A 14,774-nucleotide genomic window follows, 5' to 3' on the forward strand; every position below is an offset into this window, starting at 1 on the left:
ATCAAACTGGAAGGTTGGTTTGGCTGAAGTGGTTTTACCACCAGTTTGGGATAATGTTACTCAGAGTTATGATAGATTTTTAACCATGGCACCCTCTATCGATGATGATGCTAATTGGTTTACTTACAAGTTAGAAATACCACCAGGTGATTATGAGTGCAAAAGAACGAAAAAAGGTCATACGGTTAAATATTCTTTACATAAAACTTTAATTGATATCCTGCGCGATCAAATAAAACAAAAATATAGAGATTTATTGCAAATGAAGCTGGATCGCCATCCGAATGTCGTTGGTCGAAAATCGGAAGAAAGGTTTCTTTTGATGAATATACACACGGATGTGAAAGTAAGAATCCCGGAAGGACCTCTCTCTCTCGTGCTAGAGTTTCGAGAGAAAAATTTCGTCTCGGGTCGGTACGTTTCCCGTTTCCCCTTATCGCGTCACGCCAAAACCTTATCCAATTCCTACAAGGATAATTATATCGAAATAAGGTCCACAAAAAAGGATTTCAAAGCCGTAAATCTACAAAGGACGGGAAGCGTAGACGATGAAGATGACCATCCGATTAATGCACCCAAAACTGTCGATGACGAGCTCAAAGCGATTGAGATTAACGTAATACCAATTAGAAACAGAGGTCTTAGGGAAAAAGATGAACCTCTTAACGATGCAAAAGGTGAGGAAGATCTACCTGATGATCATCCCTCTAATGATCAACCAGCTAAGGAGGGATTGATTCCAGTGACGACGATTTGCCAAATGATCAAGCCATAAAGATTAATCAATTGACGCATATCATACCCGCGGGTGTTTATCACGATATCGAAGATATTTTAAGAGCTATGAAAAAAACGATTCCCGATGCTTATAGAGAAAAATTTCCATTTTTCATTAATGAAGACCAAACCGTTACTATTTAGTGCGACAAAGGGTATAGCCTGGCTTTTCCCACTGGTTTTCTCAACGCGGGAGGGGTCTTGGAAACTTGTTTCGCAAGCTAATTAAATTCATTACACCAATTTTAAAACCCGTGGCTAAGGTTGTCGGACGCGAGGCTTTAGGTATCGGTACCAGAATGTATACCGATATCCAGTCTGGAGAAGACCCGAAAAAGGCTTTTAAAAAGAATCTAAAACTAACTGGAAGTAATCTTTTACATAAAGCTGGTGATCACGTAAGTGCTTCGCAGCTCGGTTCGGGTGCTCGTCGAAAAAGGAAAAGAAATTCACAAGGCGGAGCTAGAAAGAAAAGTAAACGCGTTAAGAAAACTCGCAGTAAGAGAGATTTTCTACCATAATCAAAAACCGTGGAGGTGAGAGAGGGGATGCGTAACGAGCTACACATTTTTGAAACTCCAACTGAAAACAGCAATGTCATATCATCTACCGAAGTAACCTATCAACCGATTAGCGCGATTACAGACTCTGGACCGATAACCTTTTACGTTAAATCGAACGAAGAAGAGTATATGGATCTTGCCGAGACAAAGCTTAAAGTTAAACCTAGAATTCTTCACGAAGACGGAACGGCACTCGAACCTATCGAGGTTAACGTTGGACCGGTCAATCTGTTTTTATTCTCCCTATTCAGTCAAATCGATGTTTTGGCTCAAAATACACCAACTCAAACATCGAGCAACTGCGCTTAGTACGGACCGCTTATTGAAACGGTTTTAAGTTGTTCCGAAGATGCTAAAAAATCTCAACTCGGTTTACAATGTTTTTACAAAGACTCGCCAACTTCCCCTGACGAAATTTTACTCAACAAAACAAAACAAATGAAAACGGAATGTTGAAAAGAGCCGCTTGAACAAAATTATCAAATCAAATTGAAATGATTGGACATTTACCGGCCGATTTATTTCGTACGAATAAGGTCATGCTTCCTGGAGTTGACCTTATGATTCGACTTTTCCGAACTCCTATACATTTCCCTATTATTTCCAAAGTACCCAATTTTGTTATATAAAGACCATCAGTTTGTCTCACTCTCTCATCAGTCTGTATGCCAAGATTATCACAGGAAGAACGTAATAGGCTCGTTGCGTTACATGAGGCTGGTCGGGGTGTTCCTTTTATTGCGCAGCAACTGGGCTGTTCAAAGCCAACCGTGAGGTCATGGCTAGCCGCTTATGGTGAAAATGGGCGATTGACAGACAAACCAAGACCTGGAACTCCACGCGTTTCCACTGCAGAAGAAGACGACGTTATTGCTGCTCTTGTTGTGAATAATCCTACCATCACTGTTCGATCTGTAAAATCCATCATGGAATTGGAAGCGTCGGAAACAACGATTACAAACCGATTACGTGACGTTGGGCTACACAGTCGTATCGCCGCGGAGAAGCCATATCTCAAACCAGAGCACGAACAAGAACGCCTAGCATTTGCGCGCGCTCACCTTCACTGGAGGAATGAATGGAATGAAGTTGTCATCAGCGACGAATCAACATTTTGTTAATCTACGGACCATCACGTAAGAGTGTGGAGAGAGAAAGGGACTCGATATGATGCGGCTAACATTTATTCAATCCAGAAGAGCGGACGGTTTTCTGTGCCAGTGTGGGGTTATATTTCAAAACATGGAATTGGCACCTTAGCGCGAATAGAAGGGCACCTTAATTTCGATAAATATATTGATGTATTGGAACATACGTTTTTCCCTCATGTCGTAGACAATCATTTTCTTGACGGTAAGTTTATATTTCAAAAAGATAATTCGAGTATACACAAGTCACGTGCAACCATGGCGTATTTGAAGGAGAATCATCCGGAAATAGATCTAATGAACTGGCCAAGAAATTCACCCGACTTATCTCCAATCGAAAACGTCTGGGCGATTATGAAAAGGATTGTATCCCAGAACAATATAATTCCCAATGATAAGGACGAACTATTCACCATCATCCAGGCCGCATGGGAAGAGGTTGGCGAGCGGCCCGATTATATAAGCAATCTGTTTTCATCAATGCCGCAGAGAATGCAACAGGTTGTAAACGCCAACGGGAAAATGATCAAATATTAATCGCATAATGAAATTAAAAATGAAAACGTATAAATGTATTTATCCTAACCATGTTCATAATTAAGAATAAATGTTGGATAGTAATTAGCAAAGTTTTTTATTCTTTATTTAACTTGTTATGTTGGTTGGGTTGTTCTCAATAAAATATATACACACTCTGCATTAATTGTGTCGTTACTTAAAGGATAAAAGAAAGCTGCCTTAAAGAATTTTAGATTTTGGTATTTTTTGATTCTATGATATGAAAAACTAATATTGAAATTTTTAGAAATTTTTTTAAAACCTTGAAAATGCTTAAAAAAACCTTTTTAAAAGACAAACTTTCGTCTGCTACAAAAATCTATGGGTCTAATGCATTTCAAAATTGAATTCGGTACGCGACCAATGAGCACTATCGTCACCTCGCGACCAATCAGAACTCAATACTACTCGTTAGAAGTAAATCTGGAAAAAACTCGCGTTTCTCCCTTGTGTCTGCTATCTGCTCTGCTTAGAAAATGTTAGAAGAAGAAGAAGAGCAACAAATGCCAGAAGCCTATGCTTTTGAGCCTTTATTGCAAGATTACGTCGGTCAATTTAACGACGAAGGAAATGATGTGGAAGTAAATATTGATATAAATGAAAATCGAATTGGAAACACAGATTGGTAAGTTTTTTGTTTGACATTTCTTACCAAGGCTTAACACTATAGCCAGAAGGCTGTACTTGCTGCTATGTTATGTTTGTTAGGGTCAGTTTTCTAGGGTTTATGAACATGAACTAAACTTATTTACAGGTGCACGTGTGGTGAATGTAAAGCAATGGAGACGGGGAGAGAGAGCTTATGTTGCAAAGAAGTTGCAAGAATCCAAGCGAAGCTTGGTGACAACGTTTGTGCAACGTTACATGAATTTTTCCATCGCGTATGCCTGGATTATTATGTGCTGGATACAGCCATAGTTCGATATGTTGCTGAAACAAACGAAGAACATGATTATTCTCCAAGGTAAATATTTACTCCTGCATAAATAAATTTTATCTAAGATTATTAGCTTTTGGAAACTATAGGTCAATGATATAGTGTGCTCTCGGTGGAATATAATTTCTTTGGGCTTTAGGTTTGTTTTTAATGGGGTTATTATGTTCGAAAGAAATGTTATTTCCTCAACGAAACATTTTGGAATTACATAGGTGGGAAAAAGATACGATTTTAATAGGCTTAGAGTTGAAACGTTGGGGGGGGGGGTGATGTTTCAGCTTCTTGACCCATAGGGAGCTAACAGTTCTGACCCAGAAACGTCCCGCCCTTCTATCTCTTACTGGAGTTTCATCCTCCCTAACGGTTGGAAACCGTATTCTACGCGCAAAAATGCCAACCAGAGAGGGGCTGCGTGACGTCAGACTATCTCTTCCCCCTAGCCAGTTGTTAGCTCCCTATAGGTTTGTTTCATTTTGAAATCATCTGATGTGAATTTGAAAGTAAAAATAATAGCTTCCAATTAACTTTCTCAGCCGTTTTAGATACATTGCTTATAGACAATTTGTAAGTGCCATTTGGCGTAAACTTCCTTGGCACACGAGAAAGGTTCTTCCGAGCTGTGTGGTCAATAAAATACGGCAAGAATTTCCTGATGATGTATATGTCGGTTTTAAAAACTACAATGAATAAATGTGTAAAATGTAAAATAATTTATAAATTGAGACTTATGTATGTTTATAACAATGTTAAATTTTAATTAAAGTGATTTCACAGCGAAAATGACATTTGGTTATTTATAAGGATAATGAAGAATTTGTGCCACTAAAACAATTTTTGTCAAGTTTTTTAATATCTTATTTGGCAAAGCGGCTTTTGTGTTGTTCGATAATATCGGTTTTAACCACACCTTCAGAGTGTTTTTGTGACAAAGTGCCAGGTGATAGACTAGGTGGAATTAAGCTGGCAATCGTTGTTGCGGTTGAAAAGGTGGTTACAGTTTCTTCTAAAAGTTTGTCTATATAATCTTCAGGAATAGAATTATTATTATTAAAGATAATTTTATCATGCTGCAAAATTTGTTCTTACTATAAGTACTCTGAGCCAAAACTGGTTTAGCAACGGGCTTGCCTTTTTTGGCTTTTGAATATACAACTTTCCATTGCGGCTCGTTTAAATTTGTAAGGTCTTGGTCCTTAGCTCCATTTTCATTGTAATGCAAAATAGCAAGTATAGTGCTGAATAAACTCAAATATTTTACCATTAAACCATATTTAAGAATGTCACGTGCCTACCGTCCAAGCATGCTGTCATAGAAGAAGTGAAGCCTCTTTGGGCATTTAGACAATAACACACTATGAAAAGCCTCCACTGAAGATGTTTGCCACTTGGGAGATAATTTTTCGATACTTTTCAACGTAAGGGGAGATTTTACAAGGGCTGATAGTTTGGAATGAACTTCTGAGTCTGCGAAATGACAGCTGATGGATCAGTTTCTTATTTGAAGAAGGCTAATGACTTGTTATCTTACTTTTTGCAATCCATACTCTCTCATCATGATCTAACAAAGCACCATGGGCGCACTTTTTGTATGAGCCTTTGTGGTTTTGGTGTTGATTTGCAATGTGATTCACAAGGGAGGTCCATTTGTCTGTAATTTTTCCTGGAATTTTAATGGTGGCAGCGCACCAATAAACATGATTGACTATGGAAGGTATCCAAGGGGCTACAATTTCACATTTCTCTTGTTTTGACAGAGCTATCAATTTCTTTTGGATACCTAAAAAACCATAAACGTTAGTACTCTTACAGCCATTTTATTAGCATTGCAACCGACCTTTTGCAACGTGCCAATTATCAAAGTAATGATTAATTTCCGTATAATTTTCACGCATGAATTTCTGAATTGATACATGTCTATCAGTGATAAGACATTTCATTTTTATACCACTTTCAACGAGGTACAAAAGACCTCTTTTTAGCCCTTCAAGTTCCATGGCAAAAGAATTCTTGACTTCAGTTGACTAAAGAGAATGTTTGTAGGACATTAGCTTTTTAAATTCAGTCAGGAAAAGACTAATATACCTGAACTAATTCGAAATGTAATATTTTACGGCGATCTCCGTCCATAAATGTGTATGTGCCATATTTGGCAGTGTGACCAGGAGAATCGGCTCTGCCATCACCACAAATTGCCACTTCTGAACTTTTGTAGTCTTCTAATAGGAGCGTTTGTTCTTTTCTCCAGATCTAAAAAAGACCTAGTTTTAAGCTTTGTAGTATGGAAATTTAAAATTATTTACCTTTTGCGTAATAGACACAAAAATACGCTGATAGTAAAAATAAGTTCTGTCAACGAAAATTTCAATTCCAGCTTTCTTCATAGTGGATATAAATTTGTGGGGAAGATTTCCCATGTAGAAAAGGACTGACGCAAGAATTATGTTTCCCCAAAAGGTCTTCCCTAACCTGGGTTGACTATCCCACACGCAATTATGTCCATTTACACATTTAGTTTTTATCGTGAGAGCTGTCCCACAAACAATTTTGTCTAGTTTAATTACTGATTGTTGACATTGAAAACAAACGTGAAAAAGTAGAAGCAGGCAAGATTCAAAGACTATATATTTTTTTTCTTCATTAGGAGACTGTGCCCCTATGCTATAAGAGAAAGTTTCATTATAAAAACCCTTCCACGTGAACTTGAGTGAAATGTCATGGCCAAAAAGTCAAATTTATAAAATGACATTTCCCACGGTGTACTTACTTTTCAGCCTTTTCTGAACAAAACGACATATCTATTGATGATGCGGCGGTCATGTCAGGGTCAAATGTCGGATCATCCGGATCTGGTACATCTTCAACAACTGCTTCTTCAACCTCCATTGAAAATTCAGGACTTAGGTTGACAGGTGTTGACGTGCGAGTCCCCAAACCGCATTGAACTCCTATATCTCTGGTCTTTATTCTACCTAAAAATTAAACAATTATCTTTCCCACTTCTAAATATTTAGTTCTCAAAATCAAGTTTACTAGTTTCAGTTGCTTTTGTTTTTGAATTCACTTGAACTTGAACTTTCTTGTGACTAATATGCGTTTCTTGATGAAAAATATTTTTATTCAATCTAGATGAAGGCCGAGAGCCCTAAACAAATTTCATGTTAATCTATTTATTACATAGAGTAAGCTTTCACATACCCCCGAATCACTATCACGAGAATAAGTATGGTCTAAAGAAGAACTTGGTCTCGCTAAAGGAATATCAGTTTTTGGTGTAGAGGCTAATAAATTGCCTTCCCAATCTTGACTTTCATCAATTGTCAAATGTTCCACTATATCAATATCAATTTCAGTTGTGAAATGTTCCGCTATATCAATATCAGTTGTCAAATTTTCTGCAAGATCAGTTTCAGATGAAGTAGATGCATAGTTTATAGTATCTATCGAAATGTGCGAGGCATTCTAAACATTTAAAAGATGTTTGTATTAGGTAAGGTTTGTAGTTGATGGAAATTTTCAAATCATTCGCTAAAGAATCAAAATGTTGACTTACGAAAATTGGGTTAGCCGAAGCTCCATCAGCATTATCGTTAAAAATTCTAGGCGGAATAGGTTGCAAAGTTGGAATAGCATTTTTCTTCAAAAGTGGCCTTTGATTGGAATTTGGTAATGGTAAACAACGATAATCCGAATCTAAAAAATGATTTGAGCACACGCCGTCGCCATTCGCCACTAAAGTATTTTCAGGTTTGCCAATGGCAGTAAGCCAACTTATGATTTCAGTTCGGTCATTTGGAAACCGATGTATGACTATACCGCATTTTCTAAACGATGCTTTCTGACTGTTTATCCCACATACCATACACTTCATTACAAAAGCTTAGCCGACGCAAATTTATAAACAAACGGAATAACTAACCTATTTGAATGTATATTTAAACTAAGTAAAATGTTCTAAACGATGCCTTCTGACTGTTTGTTTATCCCACATACAAAGGCTTAGCCGACGCAAATTTATAAACAAACGGAATTACTAAACTATTTGAATGTATATTTAAACTAAGTAAAATTTTAAAAGAAAATTTCATACTAATTAAGATTATATCCTTGGAAATTACAAGAGATTTTAAATGGCTAAAGTTGAAGGAGTTCTACGAATTCCGAAAATCACAGTACACTAACCCAGGCCAACTTAGTTTCTCGTCGCGACTCTCGCTGTTCGAGTTTCTAAGCCCGACCCCATCTTTAAAATCCACGATTTTCACTCATTGGTCAGTTAAGCGTCACGAGGCATGGCACCAGCTCATTGGTCGCGTAACGAAATCAAAAATAAGCGCCAAGTAGAAATTTTTCCTCCGAAGAAATTTATCGTTCAGGTTTTATGAAGTGTTTTATAAATATTTTTTTACAATCTAAAATTCTGAGACTTTTTTTTTAAGGTTTTTGAATACGTAGAATTTCAAAACCAATACAATAAAAAAGTATGCCTCGCAGTTTTCATTTTCCCTTTAACCTTCAAGGATTTAATACTTCGTGTAGCTGAACAGATTCCATTGATTGTCAAAAAGACCGTAATTTGCCATCGGATACACAGCTAAGACTAGTGGAACTTTAGTATAATACTAATTTCGCGTTGTAAATAAAGTGTTTCTTGAGAAAGGTTCGTCATCTTGATTATGGCGAATCCAAATTAGTTGAAGACAATGAACACAACCACTTTCTCAAATGTAGGCACCACTTTGTGACCCATGCTATGTTGAATGTGGGTATTCTCCTTTTCAGTGAACCTTTATTTCCTCCACCAAGCGGTTTTCAATGGGTGACATATTGAGGGAATTGGTTGGTCATTGAATTTCTAGATGGTTCTCTCCGAAATGCGTCGTTTTCAACCAAACGTTCGTGCAGACTTATGTTGAATCTGACATCAAGAATCGCCCACTAATCTAGATAGAAATCTTTCTCTACCACCTGGCATTTGTGAACCATAGTTGAACAGAATGTCGCACCCGTGGCCATATCTTCACCGGAGGAAGATTTGAAGTTTCATTCCACAATTGTTGATTATATCTTTGTGCAACATTAAAGGGTATCTCTATCCATAAGAATATGGCTCAAGGCATTGATTCCGTGGGGGACGTGTATTCCGAAAATTGCAATTAACATCACTCTCTCTTTACTGGAATGTCATTCGGCAATTCGGACGAGCTATGCTCAACTGTTCACCTTCTCTTTAAAATCATCCCAATCATTCAAAACCCCCTATTAAGCAGTTGGAAATGGAAAGTGGAGAGTGTAAAAATGCGCTTAGTAAAAAATTTATTGAAATAACAATATAAGATACGTTTTTTTATACCCATTGTATCAGATCAATAATTTGCGGCTTATGATTGAAACAAGACGTCGCGAGAGAGAAAGTTTTTAATTGCGGCGACTGTACCTTCACAAAGCGGCGCGCGCGAATAAACTTCCACTTAGGACAATTTAAACTAACGCAGGAATTTCACATACTTCCCTCACTGCCGAACAATTTTATTTTAGAAAAAATTTTGTTTATAAACATCTTGCCATTTTCGACTTTGGTACAAAAACTTATCAGATTGACGGAACGTTTCCATTTGTAATTAATCTCCCTGGGTTGAAGAAACCAAAATTTCCAGTTATAGAGGAAGTTGAGCAAGCTGTCGCGTCTCCTACACTTAAGGTGCATTTTCACGCTCGCTAGTAGCGGGTAAAACACACCAAATATCCGCTACAGGCACAACCTTGTGTCGTTTTCATGCGTGATCAAAACGAAAATAACCGCGGATTTCGCAGAGATTAAGCGGGTTTTCAAATATTTTACGCTTCCACTATTCGAATAAGCTTAAGCTCAATATCACGTGACTTTTTTTATCGAATCAGAGAGATTTTCAAACGTACGATTCTTTTTGGGCGGGAAAACTTTGTTGTCTGTTTTTAACTTGGCGCTAGCTACTCTTCTCACAATTTTTAGTAATCTATATTTAAAATACCAAGAAATTTGTTAAAAAACAAAGAGAAGAGAAACGGCGTTTAGAAACAGAGCAAAAAGAACAAGTTGGGAAAACCAAAATATTACCTCTCCGTGTCGAGAAGATTATATAAACTTAAGTATCCAACGAAAACGTCGACCTTTTTGCCCTCATCCTTTCCCGCGCTTTGCGCTTCCGCATTTCATCCTTACTCTCAACATTATCTTCCTCCATTTTACATACAAAAATCAAATACTCACAAAAAGAAGCGGCAAAAACCTGCTAGCTCTTTACAACCACTTAATTTGACTTAATATGCATTTTCCAACAACAATAATATACCGGTAGTTTAATTGACAACCTACTAGCATCGAAATTCTCATTAAGAATGGCTCCCGCGGATAAAAAAGGGCAATTTTCAACTAGGTGGGCGTTATCTCATTTAATTTGAAAAATATCATTTGTCTTTTTTACCAATGCCTAACCGTTTAGATTTTTTTAAAGCAATCTTAGCACCAAAAAATATTTTTGATACAAAATAAATGTTTTATATTCTTATTAAAAATAAAACAAGAGGATAAAAAAGGTCTGTTCTCTCGTAATTTTTTAAGCTTTTATCATGATTACTCTATACAACAGTAACAAGGAGTATAAACCCATTAGTGGAAGCAGTATTTTTTTAGAGAGCTGCAACTCCGTGGAAGAACTCCGAAACCCTCTGGGTTCCGCGTTTAAGCGATGGGAACTCCAGGAGTTGGAAATGTTTTTCTGAGATAAAATTGGAGTTGGGTGGCAGTGGAAGTTTTCGTGTGCGGAGTTGGGAGGCAATGGGAATTATGATAATTATAATTGCGGAGTTGGGAGGCAATGGAAAATTATATTAAAACATGGAAATCTACGGAGTTTGAAAACTTAAGTCTGGTAAGTGGTATAGCTCCAATTTAAAAGCGGACTTTAGCGTTGTTTGTCTTCAGAAGCTTCGTACGAAATTCTATTTCCACCCGTAACCCGACGTGACACGTCCCCTCAGTGTGTCTCTCACACAATGGGGCCGCGGGCGCTTTCCTTTTCTCTTAAACCCATTGACAAGAGTCTCCTTTCTAGCTTTGAGGCATATTAAAGTAAGGCAGTAGGCATATTGGCAGGCAAAACTAATATCAGAATGGACTCTAGTGTTAGTATTTCTTGATTCGCGAAGTTTTCATGGAAGGAGTTGGGAGGAGTTTAAGAAATTTTATTTTTCATGGAAGGAGTTGGGAGGAGTTTAAGAACTTTTAATTTTCATGGAAGGAGTTGGGAGTAGTTTTACATTTCGCTTGGCGGAGTTCTGCGGAGTTGAAACTTTTGATTATGGCATTGGGAGGAATTGGAGTCATTGTTGTGTATTGCCTTGGAGTTGGAAGGAGTTGGAGGTTAATATTTTCATTTTGCAGCTCTCTAATTTTTTTCCCGAAACAATCTCGCTTATGTTTATCCTCTCTAGACTTCGCTAAAAACGTATTACTCCTTCGTAAAATATTAATAGACAGGCAAGGATTCATATATCGCATGCACGGGCCTTGGTAGATATAGGAGGCGATGATAATCTCTCTCTTTGCACGAGAGGTTTATCTTTTATATTTAAATAAATATAATTATTTTTAATTATTTTAATCTTCAATAATTAATATTAATAATAGTTAAATCGTTTAAAATAAAGTTATACCTATTATCATCTCAAACTTTGCTAATATTGACGTTTAAAGTGAAGGGTACCCCTCTTGCCCGCTTTCTTCAAATTTTGGGGTATATATACGATTCGTTTCCATTATAATAGTAAGGAAAAAGCGCAATTGCGAAAACCTTTGGTGGCGATCCCACCTTAGGGAGGCTAGACGTTTCTCGTAACCCTAGCTGATCGCCGCGTATATCCTAAAACCAAACGATGATAATGGAGTAGAAGCCAATGATACAGATTGGTGTCTATGTGGAATAGACGGGAGACCAGTGGATGGTGATGTTAGAAGCCAGTGTAAGTGCAGACTGGTGTCAATGTGGGATTGACAAAGAACAGAAGCTGGTGGTGATTAGAAGCCAGTAAGAACAGACTGGTGTCCGTGTGGGATGGACGAAGACCAAAAGATGGTGGTGATTAGAAGCCATTAAGAACAGACTGGTGTCCGTGTGGGATGGACAAAGACCAGAAGCTGGTGGTGTGAGAACTCAAGTAGAGGAGCCATTTGCGTGACTGTGAAAGCAGTTCGGAAATGGCGAACACGTTTGCTCCGATTCGCAAACTGCGAACGCGGTCACGTGGGTGTAACAACGGACAGACACACAGACACACAGACAGACACACAGACACGGCCGTTACAGAACCTCTCCTGGACTACGTCACACGGAGAGGTAAAAATTGATAGATGCGGTGAGGAAAAAGGAAGCAATTTGGGATAGACGACTGGATTCACATAGGCTTCGTGATGTTCTTGATGGAGCTTGGAATGAAGTTTCAATAGAAACTGGACTACCAAGTACAATAAACTGTTTTTGATATTATGGCAAAGTTTTATAATTGTTTCAATTAAATAGAGGAAGAATGTAAAAAGTGCTGGAAAGGCCTTGTAGACAATTTTCGAAACATATTCCACAATGCAACGGTGAAGAAAAGTGGTGCTGCATATGACGAAGGCATTGAATTTGGAAAAATTAAATGGACTTTCTTCAAGTCAATGCTCTTTCTGAGAGACATTGCTGCTAGAAGAGAGTAAGTGCTACTTACTAAGTTTTTGACACACAAATTATGAACAAGTTATATATTTTAGAACAAGCACCAACTACAATCCTACCGATGAAGACTCTGGAACCGTTGATGTATATGACTTACATTCCTCTAAATAATTTTAATTATATTAAGAGTTTTATAACAATTTAGGTGATTGAATTAGCTGATGGGCGTGAATTTGAGGTGAAAGAAGTCCTTCAAACTACTGACGCGAATGAAGGGGCTTCAAAAACTAGCTGCACTTTTGATAATGATGTAGTGGATATCAATGAAGTGAACCTTAATGAATTTAATGAAACTCCAGTTAATTGCCAAGCCTACACTTCGTCATTTCGGGAAAATAAAAGAGCACGCTATGCAGGGCAGGATACCCCCAATAAGAAGAAAAAGCAAGCAGAAAAGGGAGACATTAATGCACCAATAATTAGACAGTTGAACTCGTTGAATAGGTTAAAATTCGTTTCAATAACATAGAATTTCTGCTAGGGCTTGGAGGAAATTACAATGGAGGAGAATAGACAAGCTCTAGGTGGCTTTTGATTCAGGGAAAAAGTTTGTTGTTCTGAGCCTGATAAAATGAAAACATGGCAGCTCCCTCGAATGTATATGATGATATTTACTCTTCCACTAGTGGGTGAAAGCACTGCCGGATAGGTAGAAAAAGGGTGCCCTTTTTTTCCTCCGTGGCATTGCATGGATATGTAGGCCTAATATATACACAGTATACTTTAAATACAGAGTGGTTTCTATGTCTTTGAATACTTTTTAAGCATCCTCTTTCTTTAGAGAAATAGCTTTACTTGCGGCTGCTGATAAACCCGATCAGTGCGGTGTTTTTGGAGAGTATGTAATGCGTAAAATACGTGAAGCTCGACAAATTGAAACGCAAATGAAAATAATAAAACCCATATTCTACAGGACCGGTAGGCCCTTGTAGATATGACATGACACCCTTCCGTAATGTTAAAGAAAAAGTCACACCTTTTAGGGTTAGCGTCCCATAGAAAAAGCATTAAAAAATTTTCGGTTTTTTAACGAAATGGTCATAGGTCATACGGGAAAAGTATAGCGAAGTTAGTTTTCGCAATACTTCTAAATTAACAAGCATTTATTAAATGGGAAACTTACGTGTTTCGATTTTTAATTAATGAATTCTAATTTTTGTAATTTAACTAATTAAGATAGTACGTCAAAAAATTACTTTTGGGCCAGAAGTCAGCCTAACCTTATAGCACGCTTAAACCTAATTCTACATTTCGTTCTCGTTGACAACTAGAAGGGCCTAGGTTTGTGGGTGCTAACAAGTTACGTTGACATATTTCAAATGTTGGCTTTCTTGCTGATTTTCCTAATTTCTTAGCAGTGGACGCTAACAAATTACTTTGGTATTTCAACCGAGCTTGAGCACCTTTATATGTATTTTCTAATTAACTGTAGCACCCTTAATAAGAAATACGTCGTTATCAGGTCGAATTTTCGTCTAGAAAAGTAATTCAGGTAAATAATTACAGTTAACAGAGGTTTTTATATCATTTAAAGTAAGTTTTTGAACGTTCTTTACGGCCAAGGCTTAAGTTGTATAGACTAATAGCACCCCATCTTATTTCCCCATAGAGCTTAATACAGTCGAAGGCAGAGGGCTGCCATTACCCTATTTTAGTTACTCTTTAAAGATTATTAAAAAGGCTGATTTCCAGCTCTCATTTGTTTTGGAATCCTGTGTATAGTCTGCTCAATTTTATGCTAGAAACATAGCCTAACCGGGTTAACACTAGGCTTTTTATGCTGTATTTACCGTGTGCGCTTCCAATAAATGGCATACCTATTCAAATTATTAACGTGTTGAAATAAAGATAATGCTTTTCACCCTGTGAAAAGATCGAAAACTTCAAAATACTACTCGTAAGATGACAAAAAGTTTAATATGTTTTCCCTACTGCAGAGTCGTGATGTTTACGTTAGCGCAGCTTAACTATTTGTTACCAACAGTGGATTTTGTTAATTCATAAATATAAGTAACAGTGGTGCTGATTAATCCAGGAG

The 14,774-nt window shown here is 37.4% G+C and overlaps 2 protein-coding genes across 2 annotated transcripts; one reads left to right on the plus strand and one right to left on the minus strand.

The window, feature by feature from the left end:
* The first annotated feature begins 3,505 nt into the window (after positions 1-3,505).
* On the plus strand, positions 3,506-4,763 carry LOC149597090 (P2X purinoceptor 7-like). Its single transcript, XM_089861234.1, has 3 exons — positions 3,506-3,671; positions 3,801-4,010; positions 4,517-4,763. Exons 1-3 carry the CDS (start codon positions 3,523-3,525, stop codon positions 4,671-4,673), a joined length of 516 nt encoding a protein of 171 aa, XP_089717360.1. The 5' UTR covers positions 3,506-3,522; the 3' UTR covers positions 4,674-4,763.
* Positions 4,709-8,476, minus strand: LOC149597091 (uncharacterized). Its single transcript, XM_089861233.1, has 11 exons — positions 7,534-8,476; positions 7,179-7,442; positions 7,014-7,125; positions 6,748-6,952; positions 6,284-6,641; positions 6,066-6,230; positions 5,818-6,004; positions 5,512-5,760; positions 5,276-5,447; positions 5,070-5,218; positions 4,709-5,007 (listed from the first exon to the last, which is right to left on the minus strand). Exons 1-11 carry the CDS (start codon positions 7,849-7,851, stop codon positions 4,838-4,840), a joined length of 2,349 nt encoding a protein of 782 aa, XP_089717359.1. The 5' UTR covers positions 7,852-8,476; the 3' UTR covers positions 4,709-4,837.
* Positions 8,477-14,774: the final 6,298 nt, after the last annotated feature.

This window comes from Phalangium opilio, unplaced genomic scaffold (genome assembly GCF_054372755.1).
Source record: "Phalangium opilio isolate 3A_F unplaced genomic scaffold, DU_Popi_V2 ptg000390l_1, whole genome shotgun sequence".
Taxonomy (NCBI): Eukaryota; Metazoa; Arthropoda; class Arachnida; order Opiliones; family Phalangiidae; genus Phalangium; species Phalangium opilio.

Excerpts from the sequence above, each read along its gene's own strand:
- LOC149597090 (XM_089861234.1), top strand. The coding sequence starts at position 3,523 with ATGTTAGAAGAAGAAGAAGAGCAACAAATGCCAGAAGCCTATGCTTTT. Across the intron at positions 3,672-3,800 it reads CGAATTGGAAACACAGATTG|GTGCACGTGTGGTGAATGTA; the intron begins GTAAGTTTTTTG and ends ACTTATTTACAG. Across the intron at positions 4,011-4,516 it reads GAACATGATTATTCTCCAAG|CCGTTTTAGATACATTGCTT; the intron begins GTAAATATTTAC and ends TAACTTTCTCAG.
- LOC149597091 (XM_089861233.1), bottom strand. The coding sequence starts at position 7,851 with ATGAAGTGTATGGTATGTGGGATAAACAGTCAGAAAGCATCGTTTAGA. Across the intron at positions 6,642-6,747 it reads TGTTCAGAAAAGGCTGAAAA|CATAGGGGCACAGTCTCCTA; the intron begins GTAAGTACACCG and ends TTTCTCTTATAG. Across the intron at positions 6,005-6,065 it reads TACATTTCGAATTAGTTCAG|TCAACTGAAGTCAAGAATTC; the intron begins GTATATTAGTCT and ends CATTCTCTTTAG.